Source organism: Harpia harpyja, chromosome Z (genome assembly GCF_026419915.1).
Source record: "Harpia harpyja isolate bHarHar1 chromosome Z, bHarHar1 primary haplotype, whole genome shotgun sequence".
In the NCBI taxonomy this organism is placed as follows: Eukaryota; Metazoa; Chordata; class Aves; order Accipitriformes; family Accipitridae; genus Harpia; species Harpia harpyja.
This window is the reverse complement of record NC_068969.1, coordinates 59,816,634-59,830,862: the sequence shown is the minus strand read 5'-3', so window position 1 is coordinate 59,830,862 and position 14,229 is coordinate 59,816,634. Positions and strand designations below refer to the sequence as shown.

Sequence of the window (14,229 nt, the reverse complement as noted above, 5' to 3'; positions counted from 1 at the left end):
ATGCCATTGTCTGCATTTTCAGGCTGACACAAGCAGCATGATCCAGAACAGAACTGTCTACATTTAGACACGAGATGAATCTAAAGAGTTGGAGAGGGTGTGTTGGAAAAAAATCAGAGCTCCTCCAGCCACTTAGCCAAATCTTATATGATCCTGACTAAGCGATTTTTCCATTGAGGAAAGAATATCTTATTCCCCAAAGCAGCAGAGCAGCAAATAAGCTGTTCTGCCTCTTGATGCAAAGGGATGTATTCATGCCCTTGTTGGGATTTAGCCAATAAATTGTTCCATGTGGTCTTGGCTCTACTGGCTAAAGAAATTCCAAGTGGAAGGGTGTGGGCATGGCAGTCACTTCTACAGACCAGTAGCAATGGGAATGCAGGTCATACAGGCTCTGGGATGGTCTTCACTTCCAAGTCCTAAACTTCTGTCATGGACTGCTGTGTGTGGAGGTGCCCAGGTTTTCGGAAGGAGAAGAAACCTCATTTACACAAGGGTCAGACTATCCCTAGGCCTCCAGCTCAGGAAATCAATTCCCTGCTCAACTACTGCATGATTTTGGGCAAGTAGCTCAATTTCTCCACCTGTAAATCACAAGCAGTAATGCTAAGTAAAACTTAATGATAATAAAATTATTAATTAAACTATATAATTGATATAGAACATATTATATAATATATATTATATGTTATTTAAGTTATATAATTAATGTGTGACACATATATATAAAATGAAATAAAATAATAATAATTAAAAAATTAGATCTTGGAGATGTCTTGGGAAAAAGCCCTTCCTCTGTGCAGCTTGGTCTTGCTGGCTGATGTGAACAAGACACATCATTTGGCCACACTTACAATCACAAAGAAGCATCAAAAAGGCAGAAACAGAGCTAACTGGTATTTCAGAGGTGAATGCATACTGTTACCTTTATGTTTCTCATAGGGAGTCCAGGCAGAAATCCCCTGAAAAGACCTGCCATTGTTTTCTTCATACAGGTTCCTAGTTCCTTTTGTACAGACTTGAGCAGTTCCTGTTCTGGAGAGCCAGTGTGAATGACTCCAGCCAAAATTCAGGTAGACAGTGAGCTGTGCCTGCTCTGCTGGGGATGTAGGCTGACAAGTCTGCAGCCTTTGCAAAAAGAGAACTCTGGATGCAGCATGCATGTAGGTAGCTTTCCTTCCTTCTTCATGTAGTGGGTTTGACCTGTCGGTGTAGGGATGACTGTGAATGCTACTACTTAATAAGCTATAACTCAATAGCCTCTTTATGCAGGTGTTAACCATTGCTACTCCCCCTGAAGAAGGGCAGGTCCCTCACAGAATTCCTCAAGCTGTGGACTAGACATTGTGAAGAGTGACTGCAGACTGCCACTGAAACTGGAATGAAGTAAGGCTTTGTCCATGATGCAGCCATTCCCTTTGCATTCATCTTCTGCTACAAGCAAAGAAAAAAAAATCTTTCTGATTACAGAAGATCTGTTCAAACTCTCTCTCTATACATTTGTCTGTGTGTACATGCGCACAAACTTGGTAATATACAATGGCTGTGTATATTGTTTCCCTATAGTAATGATGTTCTGTAGAAGTAAAGCAGTGCTTCATAGATAACAGATTCTTGCTCTGCAATGTAGTCAGTCTGCCCTGGCTCTGAAAAAAAGGAAAGCTCCTAAAACAGCAGTTCAACCAGGAAAAAAAGGCACAAGGGAAAGAGAGGAAGGAGGGTTTACTGTGAGATCAGACAATAAATTACAAATAGTTACTGCCTTCCCACCTTTCTTGTCCTCTGGGTGGTAACATAAATAAATAACTGATGGGGCGAGGGAGTGCTGTACTGAAGGGTTCCTTATTATGAATGCAGAATAATTTGTCAGTTAAAATTGTTGGATGTTAGTTTCCAAACAGATCTTCTGCTAATGGGGCACCCTGGTATGAGGGCCAGAATTGTAGATTGGGACTGTGAGGTGGTAGAACAGCACCTCTGGCGGAGAAGTAACGTGCGGCTGTTGAAACACAAATGCTCAGTTGCAATGGTACTAAAAAAAAACTTGGAAAAGGCCATTTGTTTGGGTCCATATTTCTTGTCTTTCCAAGTAGGTGAGCCAAATGCTTAGAGTTTCAATAAGTCACAGCCAAGAAGGCTTAAGACACCATTCAGATGTCCTTCCTAGTTACATTCCAGCACTAATCACTGTATGTCATCTGCTTGGGCTTATTTTGCATGCAGTCCTGAGTGGGGGAATCTGCTCTGCCCCATGCCAGCAATGTGCACAGGTTTTGCCAGCCAGCTCAGTGAGACAAAAGTTGTTTAAGTAAGTGAGGATTTCAGCTGAATGACTCTACAAGACACTCTAGTCAGTGCATAACAGTAAAAAAGGCTGCATTTCAAGAGTCATTTCAGCAACTCCAGAAGCCTCACCCAGTGGGTTCTAGTATTGCTAGCAAGTATCCAAAGTGACATCTACTGGTGTAGATTTGGATTAGTGTGAGACATAGAAACAAAGTTAGAGCAAGGCAGAGCTGCACAAAGCAGCTGACTAATGAGCCCCAAAAGGTATTAGTGGCGGAATCTGCAGCTGGAAGCTGAACCTGCTGAGTTCTGTTAAGTAACTGAACCTCTATTACCGAAGCAGATGAAAAAGATGTCAGTTTGCTTCCAAGCTCCAACAGTTTGCTAATGGTGCCTCTCTTTTCTGAATTTTAAAAACGGCCTAAAGCTACAGTGCAGGAAGGAATCCATATAGCTTTTCCCATTAGGGAAGCTCTGTTAGTTTTAATGCCAAGAGATAAGACCTGGCTCACAGACCTTCATTCAGACCACCTAGAGAATTCTATACATGTAGGTAGCTAGATTCCAAAAGGCCAAGACATGTTGCATATCCTGGTACTTCCAAGTGAATATAAAGATGAAACCACAGGGGTTAGGTAGGAACAGATTCCCTAAAATCACTGTGAAGATGACTATGTTTAATAATGGCCTTGGAGGTCGTTATCAGGTACATCAGTCCCTGTTCCGTGCTGAAAAGCACATCTGGGAAGGCACTGTTCTCTCTCTTAACTTTCAAGAGAGACTGCTGAACTTAGGTATACCAAGATAACCTTGTTAACTTTTGGCTTTCTAGTTGTGCTTCCTATTACTGGAGGAGACCAGTTTGTTCACCTTTTCACAAAAGGCAGTCACTGCCTTGCAGACAAGGGGACTTTTTTGGATATACAAAGCAGAAAATTAAATCTGGCTGGAATTTCCAAAGGTTAAAAGGTTAGAGAAGAGAAGCGGGTGATTCAGTAAAATTGCAAAGGGTTGTAGTCCAGAAATAAGTTTGATGCTAAAGATCTGTACTCTAAGCTATGGAGAAAACTGATACAGAAACTCAAGAATCTGGCTCAGAGGCAACACAGGCCAGTCAGTGTATCATGCATACAACTGGTTAGGGGACAAATTCTGGCAGGATGTCAGAAGTCTAGTCCAGGTCAAATCACTTTATCCCTTTGGATGCCTCCAAATGCCAATATGAAAACTATCTGAGGGGTTATGGTGCTCTTCAATCACACTGCAAATGTCCTTCCTTCTTCCGACTCTGCTTGGGCTTACTCCAGCTTCCACTGTCCTCAAAAACCAATGAATCCAATGTGTCCAGAACACAGTAAACACCACAGGACATTGCCCTTGCAGTCTTCTTCACCCAGAACAGCCCATGATTTAAGTGCTGCAGAAAGTGCAATTCTCCTCAGTTGTCATTGTTACTGGCATTACAACTGTTCCCACCCACCCCAGAGCACACTTCTTGGAAGGCACAATATAATCCCTCTCTTGCAAAGTATCACACTGGGAGTGTCAGAGCCAGGCCTATTGCTTTCTCACAGCCACAGGGCCTGTGACCCAGTTGTAAACACTGTTTGGTCTACAGCGCAAAGAGTATCTGCACTGAACTAAACTAAACAAAGAAATTTTTTCTGTTTGTTTTTTTGTCCTGAATTATCAAAAGCCACTGTGGAAGCAGGAGAAGAGTCAAGTTAATGATACCTCTCCATCTACGCAATACATATACATCTCTGAAAATATATTTTAAGGCCCACACACTGAACAGTAGCCACAGCTTCATTAGATCACAAGTGCTAGATAAAAAATCGCGTCACTAGTTTAATATCAATGATTTAAAAGGGAAGAGATCAGGCAGAATGTTTCTGTTCGTTGAGATATGAATTTTATCATTTGAATTACAGAACATGATTCATTGCTGAGGAAAATCTTTTCTTTGTTTAAGACCCTTCACCTTTTGACATGGAAAGAATACAATTTCTGCACTTTTTTCAGTTGATAGTCTCCAATGAAAAATGTCCTATATATTTCTTCCTCAAAAGGAAGATTGCACGTTCAAAATTGCGTTTTCAGGCAGTGAAATTTCATTCCTTTGTACAGGAATTTTTAAAGCCCTTGGCAATATCTGCATCTGAAGTTAGACAAGAATGAAACATCCCATAGATGTACTGACACTGAAGTGTTTAGCTTACATTGTGAAGCTGTTTTATAGCAACAAAGTTTTACCAAAGTTAACTTTGAGCTTGTAGCTTAGTTTCAAATGTCTGATATTGCTGGAGAACAGAGTCAATTTACATTCTAGTACTTTTCCTGCCCCGAGACAGAATTTTCACAGCTATGCACCAATTACATATGGAAATATACACATTAAATATTAAAAGTAAGTAATTATATGATGTTGCATGTTGATTATCTCACACAAGAATCTTGGACTGCAGCTATAAATCCTGATTGCCCTTTTTGTCTAAGTGATTTAGTGCCAAAAGTGACTTCAGCAATCAGATTTAAAAAAAAAAGAAAAAAAAGCAGCATTATGAGAACACTTTCCTACTGGAGAGACCAAAGGCCCTGACTTAGGACTTGTCCCATTGCCAGCAACCCAAATGTTCTCACTTTTCTAGAAGTAAACTCCAATACCACCTACCTTAAACCATGGAAGATCTGGAAATTACATCTTAAATACCTACAAAGAACTGAGTAGTTTTCATGGTTTTCCTGGAACATGGACAATACCAAATACTGCAGAGAATCTTACTGCCTAACCTAACTAACTGAGAGCATTTAAAGGCCCAGTAAGAAAAACAGGAAGAATTAATGGCACACATCTAGAGACAGAAGGACTCACACTTAAACAGAACAAGGACTGCACATTCTCTTGCTGTGTGATATGCTGCCTGCAGGAACAAATATCAAATGCCAGACTTCACCATTTCCCTATTACCAGCAAAGGGATAAGGAAGTCCTGAGCATTTCTGACTGTGCCATAGAGGCTCACTGATGCAACAAGGTGATAACATTCTTCTGCCACCAAAGCTTTAATGACATAATGACCCTTCTGCTTTTGTACTTTGCAAACAGAAAAAACTCAACAAAACTCTTTGTCCCCCACCCAGATAAATCTCAGAAGAAACCATGCTTGCATTGAACTCACCAACTATGTTAGTGAAAGCATAATAATAATAGCAACAAAGAATTAAACCCTCAAATGAGAAAATTCATTATGTTGCCATTGGAATTTGGATACTGCATAGTAAATGAGCTTGAGAATACACATTGTAAGGCATGGCAGAGATGGAATACTGAATATGTGCTTAATAAGAAAACAGTTGACCTTGTCTTGTGCAAGGGAGAGCTGAGATTCCTAGAAACATAAACGTATGGCCATGCAATTAAGCACTGTGCCACAATCTTTACACGGCACCCAAAAGGGTCAATTATAATTGTAGATACAACCCTAATTCTTCCAGCATTTGAATTTCCCATTTGCTACCTTTCCATACTTCTCATGCAGATTTCATGCTCAATTTGGAGGGCAGGAATCCTTATCAATATAACTGAACTTCTGTTTTATTCCCCACAGCACATAAGGCTGGTCAAAGAGAAGTTGGGCCAGAGACACTTCCCCCTTTCACACTGAGAACTGAGTATAGAATAGCTACTGAAGCAGTTCATGTTCCATCTCAAGCATGGTCTAAATTCAAAGCTAAATTCTGTCTTGATGCCAAGCCATTTGGACAGAGGACTATGGTTACATACTTCTTGGTTGGAACCCACCATTGTGAGGATAGCCTTGAGGTCTTACTACTTTTCAGTATGGGCTCAGCAATACTGACTCTCTGAAGCATGTGTAAGATTTTCAGGAAGCCAAACTACAGGCATTGTCTCACTAGCAGCCAAGACAGGTAGAGTGTTAATTACAGAGCATGGACTAGGGCACTCTCAGGCCTGGGTTCTACCAGAGTGGTGGAAATAATTAATTATGTAAATAAGTAATAATGGATCATTACATGAAGAAAGTAATTAGCTTTCACTGCTGAGGTGTGCAGGTATATAATACAAACAAGGTCATCTGTTTATAGAATGCAGTATTCCACCCAAGAGCACTGGAAAAAAGATGGCTTCTCTACCACAGCAAGATGATAGTACTTGGTATTACCAAGGTAACAGGGATATTAGCTATCCACAGTCTTACCACCAGGGCACTGGTAACAGCCTTGACCTACCAGGCACAGGGGCACTGAAGGCCTCTTGGAAGGCTTGCCTGTCTTGGACAGGTGTGGCACCTCTCCCCAGCGACTGCTGTGGTAGGGCCCAGAAGATCTGTGAGGTGTTAGTGTTGAGATCAAGCCCAGATCAGATCAGAAAGCAAGCTGCATACACACACCTTGGGGTAGAAGGAAGCTGGAGTATACCTGTTATGTTCTTTACATTCTTTCCATCCATTTTCAGTATCAGATGCTGGACTTTAATGTTGGGTAGGAGCTGGCAGACAACTGGTGGTCCAGTTATTTCAAAATGTCATGTCCAAATGTCATCTTTAAAAATTCATTTCCAAATGAAAATGCTACATATTTTTTATGAAAAAAATATTTGATTGCTGCATAATTCATTCTACCCTTTCCCTAAGTAATTTCTGTGCCCAGCTGCCATGCTGGGCTGAGGGCATATGTATCTCAATTTAACAGATTGGATTTAAAACCTGAAGTTAGCACATGCTGTAACATATCTGTGGTATCTGTCATCATTCCTTTCAAGCTCTGCTATAGCTCCCACATTTCCTGAAGCCCAAAACAAAAGAATGCATTCATCACACTTATTGAAGAGCCAAGGCAAAAAGCCAAAACAACAAACATGATAAGCCTGTCCTTTCTGTAGGCCTCACCTAGAGCCATATTAACTAACCGATGAAGTCGTGATTGCCTGGCTTGTTTCCCTGACATCCTGCAGCTGCACTAAGGGAGTAACTTTGTGACTGTGAGTTCATGACCCAGGACACACACTTTCAAATTTGTATTCTGCATAAATAACCTGTTCCTACCCACTCATTCAACTCATATGCTCATTCTTTACTCTTTTATGTGAGAAATGAACAAATATCATGGGGGAGACCTCTAATACTTAAAACTTCCTGGATTTAATTCATACCTGCTAACAACAACTTCGGTATGTATACATACCAGACAGAATCTCTGTTTCAGTTTTCTCTTTCTCTGTATTTCTGCTTTTACTGGAGTTGGAGAAGAAATTAAGATAATTTCTAAATAAGTAATAGAGGAAATAATCCAGCCCTTTTTTCTGTTCTTTCAACATCTGTTTCGCATTTCCAGCCACCAATTCACAACAGCTGGAGACAGTCTTGTATATCATCAAATCCATCTCTTTGTGAGGACAAAGTAATCTCTCTCTTTCACGGAACTCTCAAACTTCAAAAAAAAAACCCCAAACCAACAGCTCCTTTCTACAGCTTTATTCATCTTTTCAGATTCTGCAGAAAACAGCTTCATCTTTCAAATGCATGCTACCTGGGATTATCCCCAGGAGAAAGAAAACCACAGAGAACTGAGCTCCTGTGTTTTCACAAGCCAGGTGCACTCTCCAAAGCACAATTTCCTGTTGCTAATCTCAAAAGTAACCCACCACATCACTAGAAAAGCTGCAATCCAGAGTTTTGACTCAGGTCAAATAACATTCCTGCAAGTATCCCCATTTACTCCCCCTGCAGAGCCGACTGTTTGCCATATCGCTCAGGAGCCAATGCATTTCCAAGAGACTTCACCACGCAGTACTCAGCAAAGTCTGGATAGCTGACAGTACCCCAGGGAAATCCCTGTTGGCTGCATGTCTCATCCAAGCTCAGGCTGTATGCATCCTACTCGTGGATGTGTGAATTCTAGTCTAGATCACCTTGGATTTGTAACAGAGGGTATCTATCTCAGATTTCTTAAATGCTTTACAGCAGTTTGCCCAACAGCAAGAAAAATGCAATTCCCATCTACTTCTGGGAACACTTCAATGGTCTATCAAAAGAGGCAGAGACCAGTGAAAAAAGGGCATTAGTCCATCTGCCTGCAACTTAGAAAGTCATTACTCTTTCTTTTCCCTCATGCCTAATGCAGATCTATGTCATTGCTTAGAAACAGTTCCACCTATAAACATACATTAAACATATACTGCACACATTGATATGTTTATATTAATATATTACACTATCTAGATATATATTCATTAAATGCATTATAAAAACAATAAATTTTGACCAGGTAGGGGTGCTGAATCTGTCTGGTAACTAATACCCTCTTTTAAATGATCATATAAATACCTTTCTCTGGCAGTATCACAGGTAGACAATTCCCTGTAAGTACTTTCTTTTCTTTGAAGCATAATCCCAATTTCTTTATGTGCAGAACAATTCTTGATACCTCTTTACAAGATGCACTATGCCACCAGAACAATTCATCCTTATCTGTGCTTCCCTCCTGAATCATAAGGATTGAGTCAGACATTTGGCCCAGTGCAGACATAGTTTTGTTTATGGACAGCGCTCTCAGCTCTGGCATGAGACTTTGAAGATTTCTCCCAGACTTGTTCTTAGGGCACTGTAACCTGCACAGAGCTAGGCACTGCACAGGGAACATCTCTTATACTGAGCAGCATCTCCTCATTCTGTCTACAGGTATTTTATATTGGTTTTTGGCATGTGATGTAAGTCAACACACAGGCCTTCATCATCAGAAATGCCTCCTCCAAACTTTACCCACATTTCTTTCCAAGTTATCTAAGCTCTGGGACCTCTTCCTATAAAGCTAAGTTATTCTAAAGAGACAATTTTGACCCAGTCTTGAGGGTGAGGCAGCAAAACTGCCTTCTCCCTTCACACATCAATCTCTAAAAGCTGATGTATGGTAACAATGGGTTCAGCTACCTTAAATTAAGTTTATTTCTCCAGTAAATGTTTGTTTTGTACATTTCTTTTCAATCTCATTCTGAATCCTCACAATTATTTGTTTCCTTCTCACACCAAATTGTATTATTACAAGAACCAACTTAAGTAGAAGAGAATGCTTCCCAATGGTTAAGTCCCTCAGATAAATGAAAATCTCTTTCTTTCAGATGAATCCCCTGTGAGTAGTGGAAGCCTAAATATGAAAAGTAGACTACATTTGTCCCATTTCACCTGTCAACACAAAGAAAGCCTTGGAAGCAATACAGAAGATACTTGGACTGTATCTCTCAGAAACACACTGAAGTATGATCCTTCTCACAAACAATGAATGCAAGCTTGGAAAGCACCCCCATAGGGACAGAGAAGCCTCTAACATTTAAAATAATGTGAGCATTTAACAGGTGATGAGAAAAATACACATTTTTCTTTCCTCATTTTCACTCTCTATTTCAACTTTGCAGGGCTTTTCTGTGTGGGAGGTGTATTTAAACAGGGACAGAGCTCAAGGGACAGTGCACAAGTTTAGAAAGTTCAGTGTGGCAAAGTAATTACCTGGCTCTACCCAGGTGCTCAGGGAACTGGTCACAAATCAGCTGAAAACAGTAGTTCTCCACTGAGCATTATGAGTTGCCCATTGTCCGCTGAAAGCTAGATTCCTACCTTGTCTCGAATCCCTTGTCTCATAACTTCTCTTTCAGCCTCCATCTTGGCATATTTGGCTTTCCTCTCTTCTTCTTCTTGCCTGAGGGCTTCCTGTCGTTCCTCTTCTTTCTTGGCAGTATCTGGGTCTTTCTCCTCGTCCCCGCCCAGCATCTTCCCCATGTCTTTGGTAGCCCCTAGAGAAAGCACAAGAGAAAGTCAGTCCTGTGAGAATGTGGGTAAAACACCATGACACCAGCTCCCTCCTTCCCCACACTCAGGACCTCCTTCTACTCCCTCTGCATCTGAAAAGGTTTCTCATTCCACTGAGGAGGCACACTCCCCACAGAGGCAGGAGGTGGGCAAAGCATCCAGCCTGATCAGCTGCGTTACCTGGTGGGAGAAGCATGGCAGTAAGAGGAAGAGACTACATCTGCAAACTTGCATGATGGCAACACAATTGGTTTGCAGTCCTGAAGGGGGCAAGCTGCCATCCATATGATTTTTTCACTCCATCAGCTCAGTCAAGTGACTGAAGATTGATTTGGGAAGGTCTTTAATGTAACAGGCAGGTGATACCTCCAGAAAGAAATGACACCATGTCTAGGAAAGGAATTTGAAATCTTGATTGCAGGGATGAGTAATCAGAGTCTTAGTTGTTGCCAGAAATTACACATCCTGTGACAGGTAGGAGCACACAGCATTAGCAAACATTTGGAGTTATTGATGATTTCTAGGCTCCTGCCATGGATCAGAAAGAAGCAGTGTCTCTGCATGTCTCTTAGCTACCCTTGGACACCACTGCCTCTAATGCTTAGTATGTAGGTGGGATCCTGGCTCTGCCTGGTCCTCTTTCTACCCCTGCATGCACATTGGTCCCAAATTCAGCTCCCGTGTGCTTCTGAGCCAGCTCTTTGTTATTGTGCAAAGCCCTTGCACAACCATCCAAATGGGGAGGCTTCTTGTATACCCCTCTGCCCCCATAGGGCTGCATAAAGGCATTTAGCCTGTATTTCAGAGGCATTTTTATTGTCAAATAACTGGCAATCATCCACCTGGGGAGAAAGGCAGGTGCTGGGGAAAGGGGGAGGGCATTTACAGTGATACTTCATCATCAGAGCACTGGAGGGCTGCAGCAGGATCAAGCCTGGTTACATGGATGAAGTGAAGACACATATCCTTTGGGAGTTGTGTTAGACTTTGCCTGGAGCAGAAAAACACCTGGCATCATTTACTAAAAAAGGCACCTTCACCCTGGAAGAACACTGTAAGTGGCTGGTTACTGTCCTCTGTTCCTGGGTCAGGACAGGTCCAGATTGGCTACTTGCTGGCTGAGACTTAACCGAGTTAATCTGAGACAGCCTTGTTGTAACACACAGTCACATGCATATATGTGTATACACACTTAACATCTCTTGCTGTGCATAAGACAAAGTTATCTGGCCTTTTCAGAGGCTTAGGCTGGAAGGAGACACTGTCAAAGTCCTTCCAAATAATTGTTTGTTGGCATTATTAGAGGCTAAGTGAAGGGAAGAGGTTCTCACAACCCCTTATTCCTCCCTTATAAATTATCTCTTCGGTGTGTCAACAGTGCCAGAGGACTGTGTTTGCTCTTGCTTTCCACATCAGTTTTTGGGATGGTGATGGTGGAACCTTGGTTCTTACAGGAAGAAACATCTGCAACCTGTCAGGATGATTCCTCCTGAATTGTCCCAGAGATGACAGTTATCAGATTAACTACTGCCTCTAACAACTACCAAGGAATTTGTTGAGAGGTGAGAAGATCCTGTGGCTTTTCCCCTCTACATTTCTTTTCCAGGTCCTGTTTTCCCAGAGCCCTAAATTGAAAGCAGCCCTGAAACAAGCCCTTAGAAGACAAGTGGCATGGCAGGCATTCCAAACTAAGAGTCATTCCCTTGATCTATATGGGCTAAAGAAGTAGGCAATCAGATGTTAAGCCAAATACTATGAGTGCGCTCAGATACACTTTCATGTGAGATTTGCTGGTTTAAGTTTTCATCAGCCATCTGAAAAACAGTAATTCAGTTGTTTGGGCACATGTGGGAAACATTCCCCAGTGAAACAGCTGGAAAGCACGTCAGCTGTCTGGAAAACAGTTTTGCAGTAAAGGCCTTGGGGTCCTGGTGGACAGCAAGCTGACCATGAGCCGGCAATGTGTCCTTGCAGCAAAGAAGGTCAACAGCCTCCTAGGCTGCATTAGGAGGAGTGTTGCCAGCAGGTTGAGGGATCCTTCCCTTCTACACAGTCCTGGCGAGACCAAATTTGGAGTGATGTGCCCAGTTCTGGGCTCCCACATACAAGAGAGATATGGAGCTACTGTAGTGAGTCAGCAAAGGGCCATGAAGATGATCAGGGGATTCGAAGATTCTTATACAAGGAGAGGCTAAGAGAGCTGGGACAGTTTAGCCTGGAGAAGAGAAGGTTCAGGGGGGGTCTCAGTAGTGTGTGTAAATACCTGATGAAAGGGAATGAATAAGAGGAAGCCAGACTCTTCTCACTGGTGCCCAGTGACAGGAGAAGAAATAATGTATACAAACCAAAATACAGAGAATCCTGTTTAAACATAAGAAAAAAAAATTTGGGTTGCAGAAAGAGGCTGTGGAGTCTCCATCTGTGGAGCAATTCAAAACTTCAGAGGTCACAGCCCTGAGCAACCTGCTGTAGGTCACCCTGTTTGAGAATGGGATTGGACTAGACAACCCCTGTGGATCCCTGCCAACTTCAGATATTCTGTGACTCTGTGAGACCGCACAAGTAAGTGGTTTAAATGGCAACTGAAAGTGACTGAAATTAATATTGCAAGGAAAAGGGTGAAGAGCACATACCCAAACAGATCCTGCATCTGAACTGAGGGAAAGTAAATTCTTAAACTGCCCGACCTCTGCCACAGGAGCACCACCTTCTATGAGCTAACCTTTCAATAGCTGACTGACACCAATCCAGCTTTTACACAGAAAACACAAACTCACAGAACCAACTTGCAGGAGCAATGCTCAATTTGTTACTTGTTAAAAAAAAGAAGAAAAGAAAAGAAAAAAATTCTCCTAAATATTGACATGCAAAGTTATTTGCTGCAAAAGCTATATGGAACAGGATTAGGATTTTTAAGGATGATTTACAGAGAAAGAGATTAATAGGAACATCTTGGGCATTCTTAATTAAGCAAAGGATGATGGGAATTTGCACACACCATTGCTTCAGGTAAGGTAATTAAGTGAAATCAGAAGAATTTCTTTTGCACAAATCTCATTTCATATTGCAGACAAATAGCACACCATACCTGTCTTTCAAGAGGGCTGCATATGTGTGTCCTTAGATCTCAGAGGATTTTGCAGAAGTTCCCCCTCTCAGTGTGTCAGAGGAAGCAGTGACAGGTTCATCTGAAATAGGCATGCCCTGAGGAAATTTTGCAGGTGTTTTTTTGGTAGTACTATTTGTGGCTGAGCTATATTTAGATCAGACAGGACAACTGATGTCTCAAAGTTTCTAAATCACAGCATGATTTTTATCACATCATCCAAACATCTGGAGCTAATCACAGAGTACTGTCCTGGAGCAGGAATGGGTCACTCAATTTTGCAGCATCACTTCAGAACCAGAACTAAGAATATTCTGTTGATATCACTGGAGAGAGACCTTTTTTATCAAGGCCATAATACAAAGCTTGTATCTGGTATACAAGAAGACCTTTTCCCCTTTTAAGGCTCATGAAAAAGATTAATTTGCCATTAAGAAAAAAGCCTTATAGCAATCATTATGGGACTCCTTACTGTCGTGGTTTAACCCCAGCCAGCAACTAAACACCACGCAGCCGCTCACTCACTCCCCCCCACCCAGTGGGATGGGGGAGAAAATCGGGAAAAGAAGCAAAACCCGTGGGTTGAGATAAGAACGGTTTAATAGAACAGAAAAAGAAGAAACTAATAATGATAATGATAACACTAATAAAATGACAACAGCAATAATGAAAGGATTGGAATGTACAAATGATGCGCAGTGCAATTGCTCACCACCCGCCGACCGACACCCAGCCAGTCCCCGAGCGGCGAATCCCTGCCCCCACTTCCCTGTTCCTATACTAGATGGGACGTCACATGGTGTGGAATACACCATTGGCCAGTTTGGGTCAGGTGCCCTGGCTGTGTCCTGTGCCAACTTCTTGTGCCCCTCCAGCTTTCTCACTGGCTGGGCATGAGAAGCTGAAAAATCCTTGACTTTAGTCTAAACACTACTGAGCAACAACTGAAAACATCAGTGTGTTATCAACATTCTTCGCATACTGAACTCAAAACATAGCACTGTACCAGCTA

At 41.9% G+C, this 14,229-nt stretch overlaps 1 protein-coding gene across 2 annotated transcripts in view; it reads right to left on the bottom strand.

Annotated features, from left to right (window-relative positions):
- The window catches only part of CPLX1 (complexin 1), a 119,477-nt gene that overhangs the window by 35,207 nt on the left and 70,041 nt on the right, over positions 1 to 14,229 (bottom strand). For both annotated transcript variants that reach the window (XM_052777794.1, XM_052777793.1), the window contains exon 3: positions 9,920 to 10,095. In XM_052777794.1, the coding sequence (XP_052633754.1) occupies positions 9,920 to 10,095 (176 nt within the window). The remainder of the gene's footprint in view (positions 1 to 9,919; positions 10,096 to 14,229) is intronic.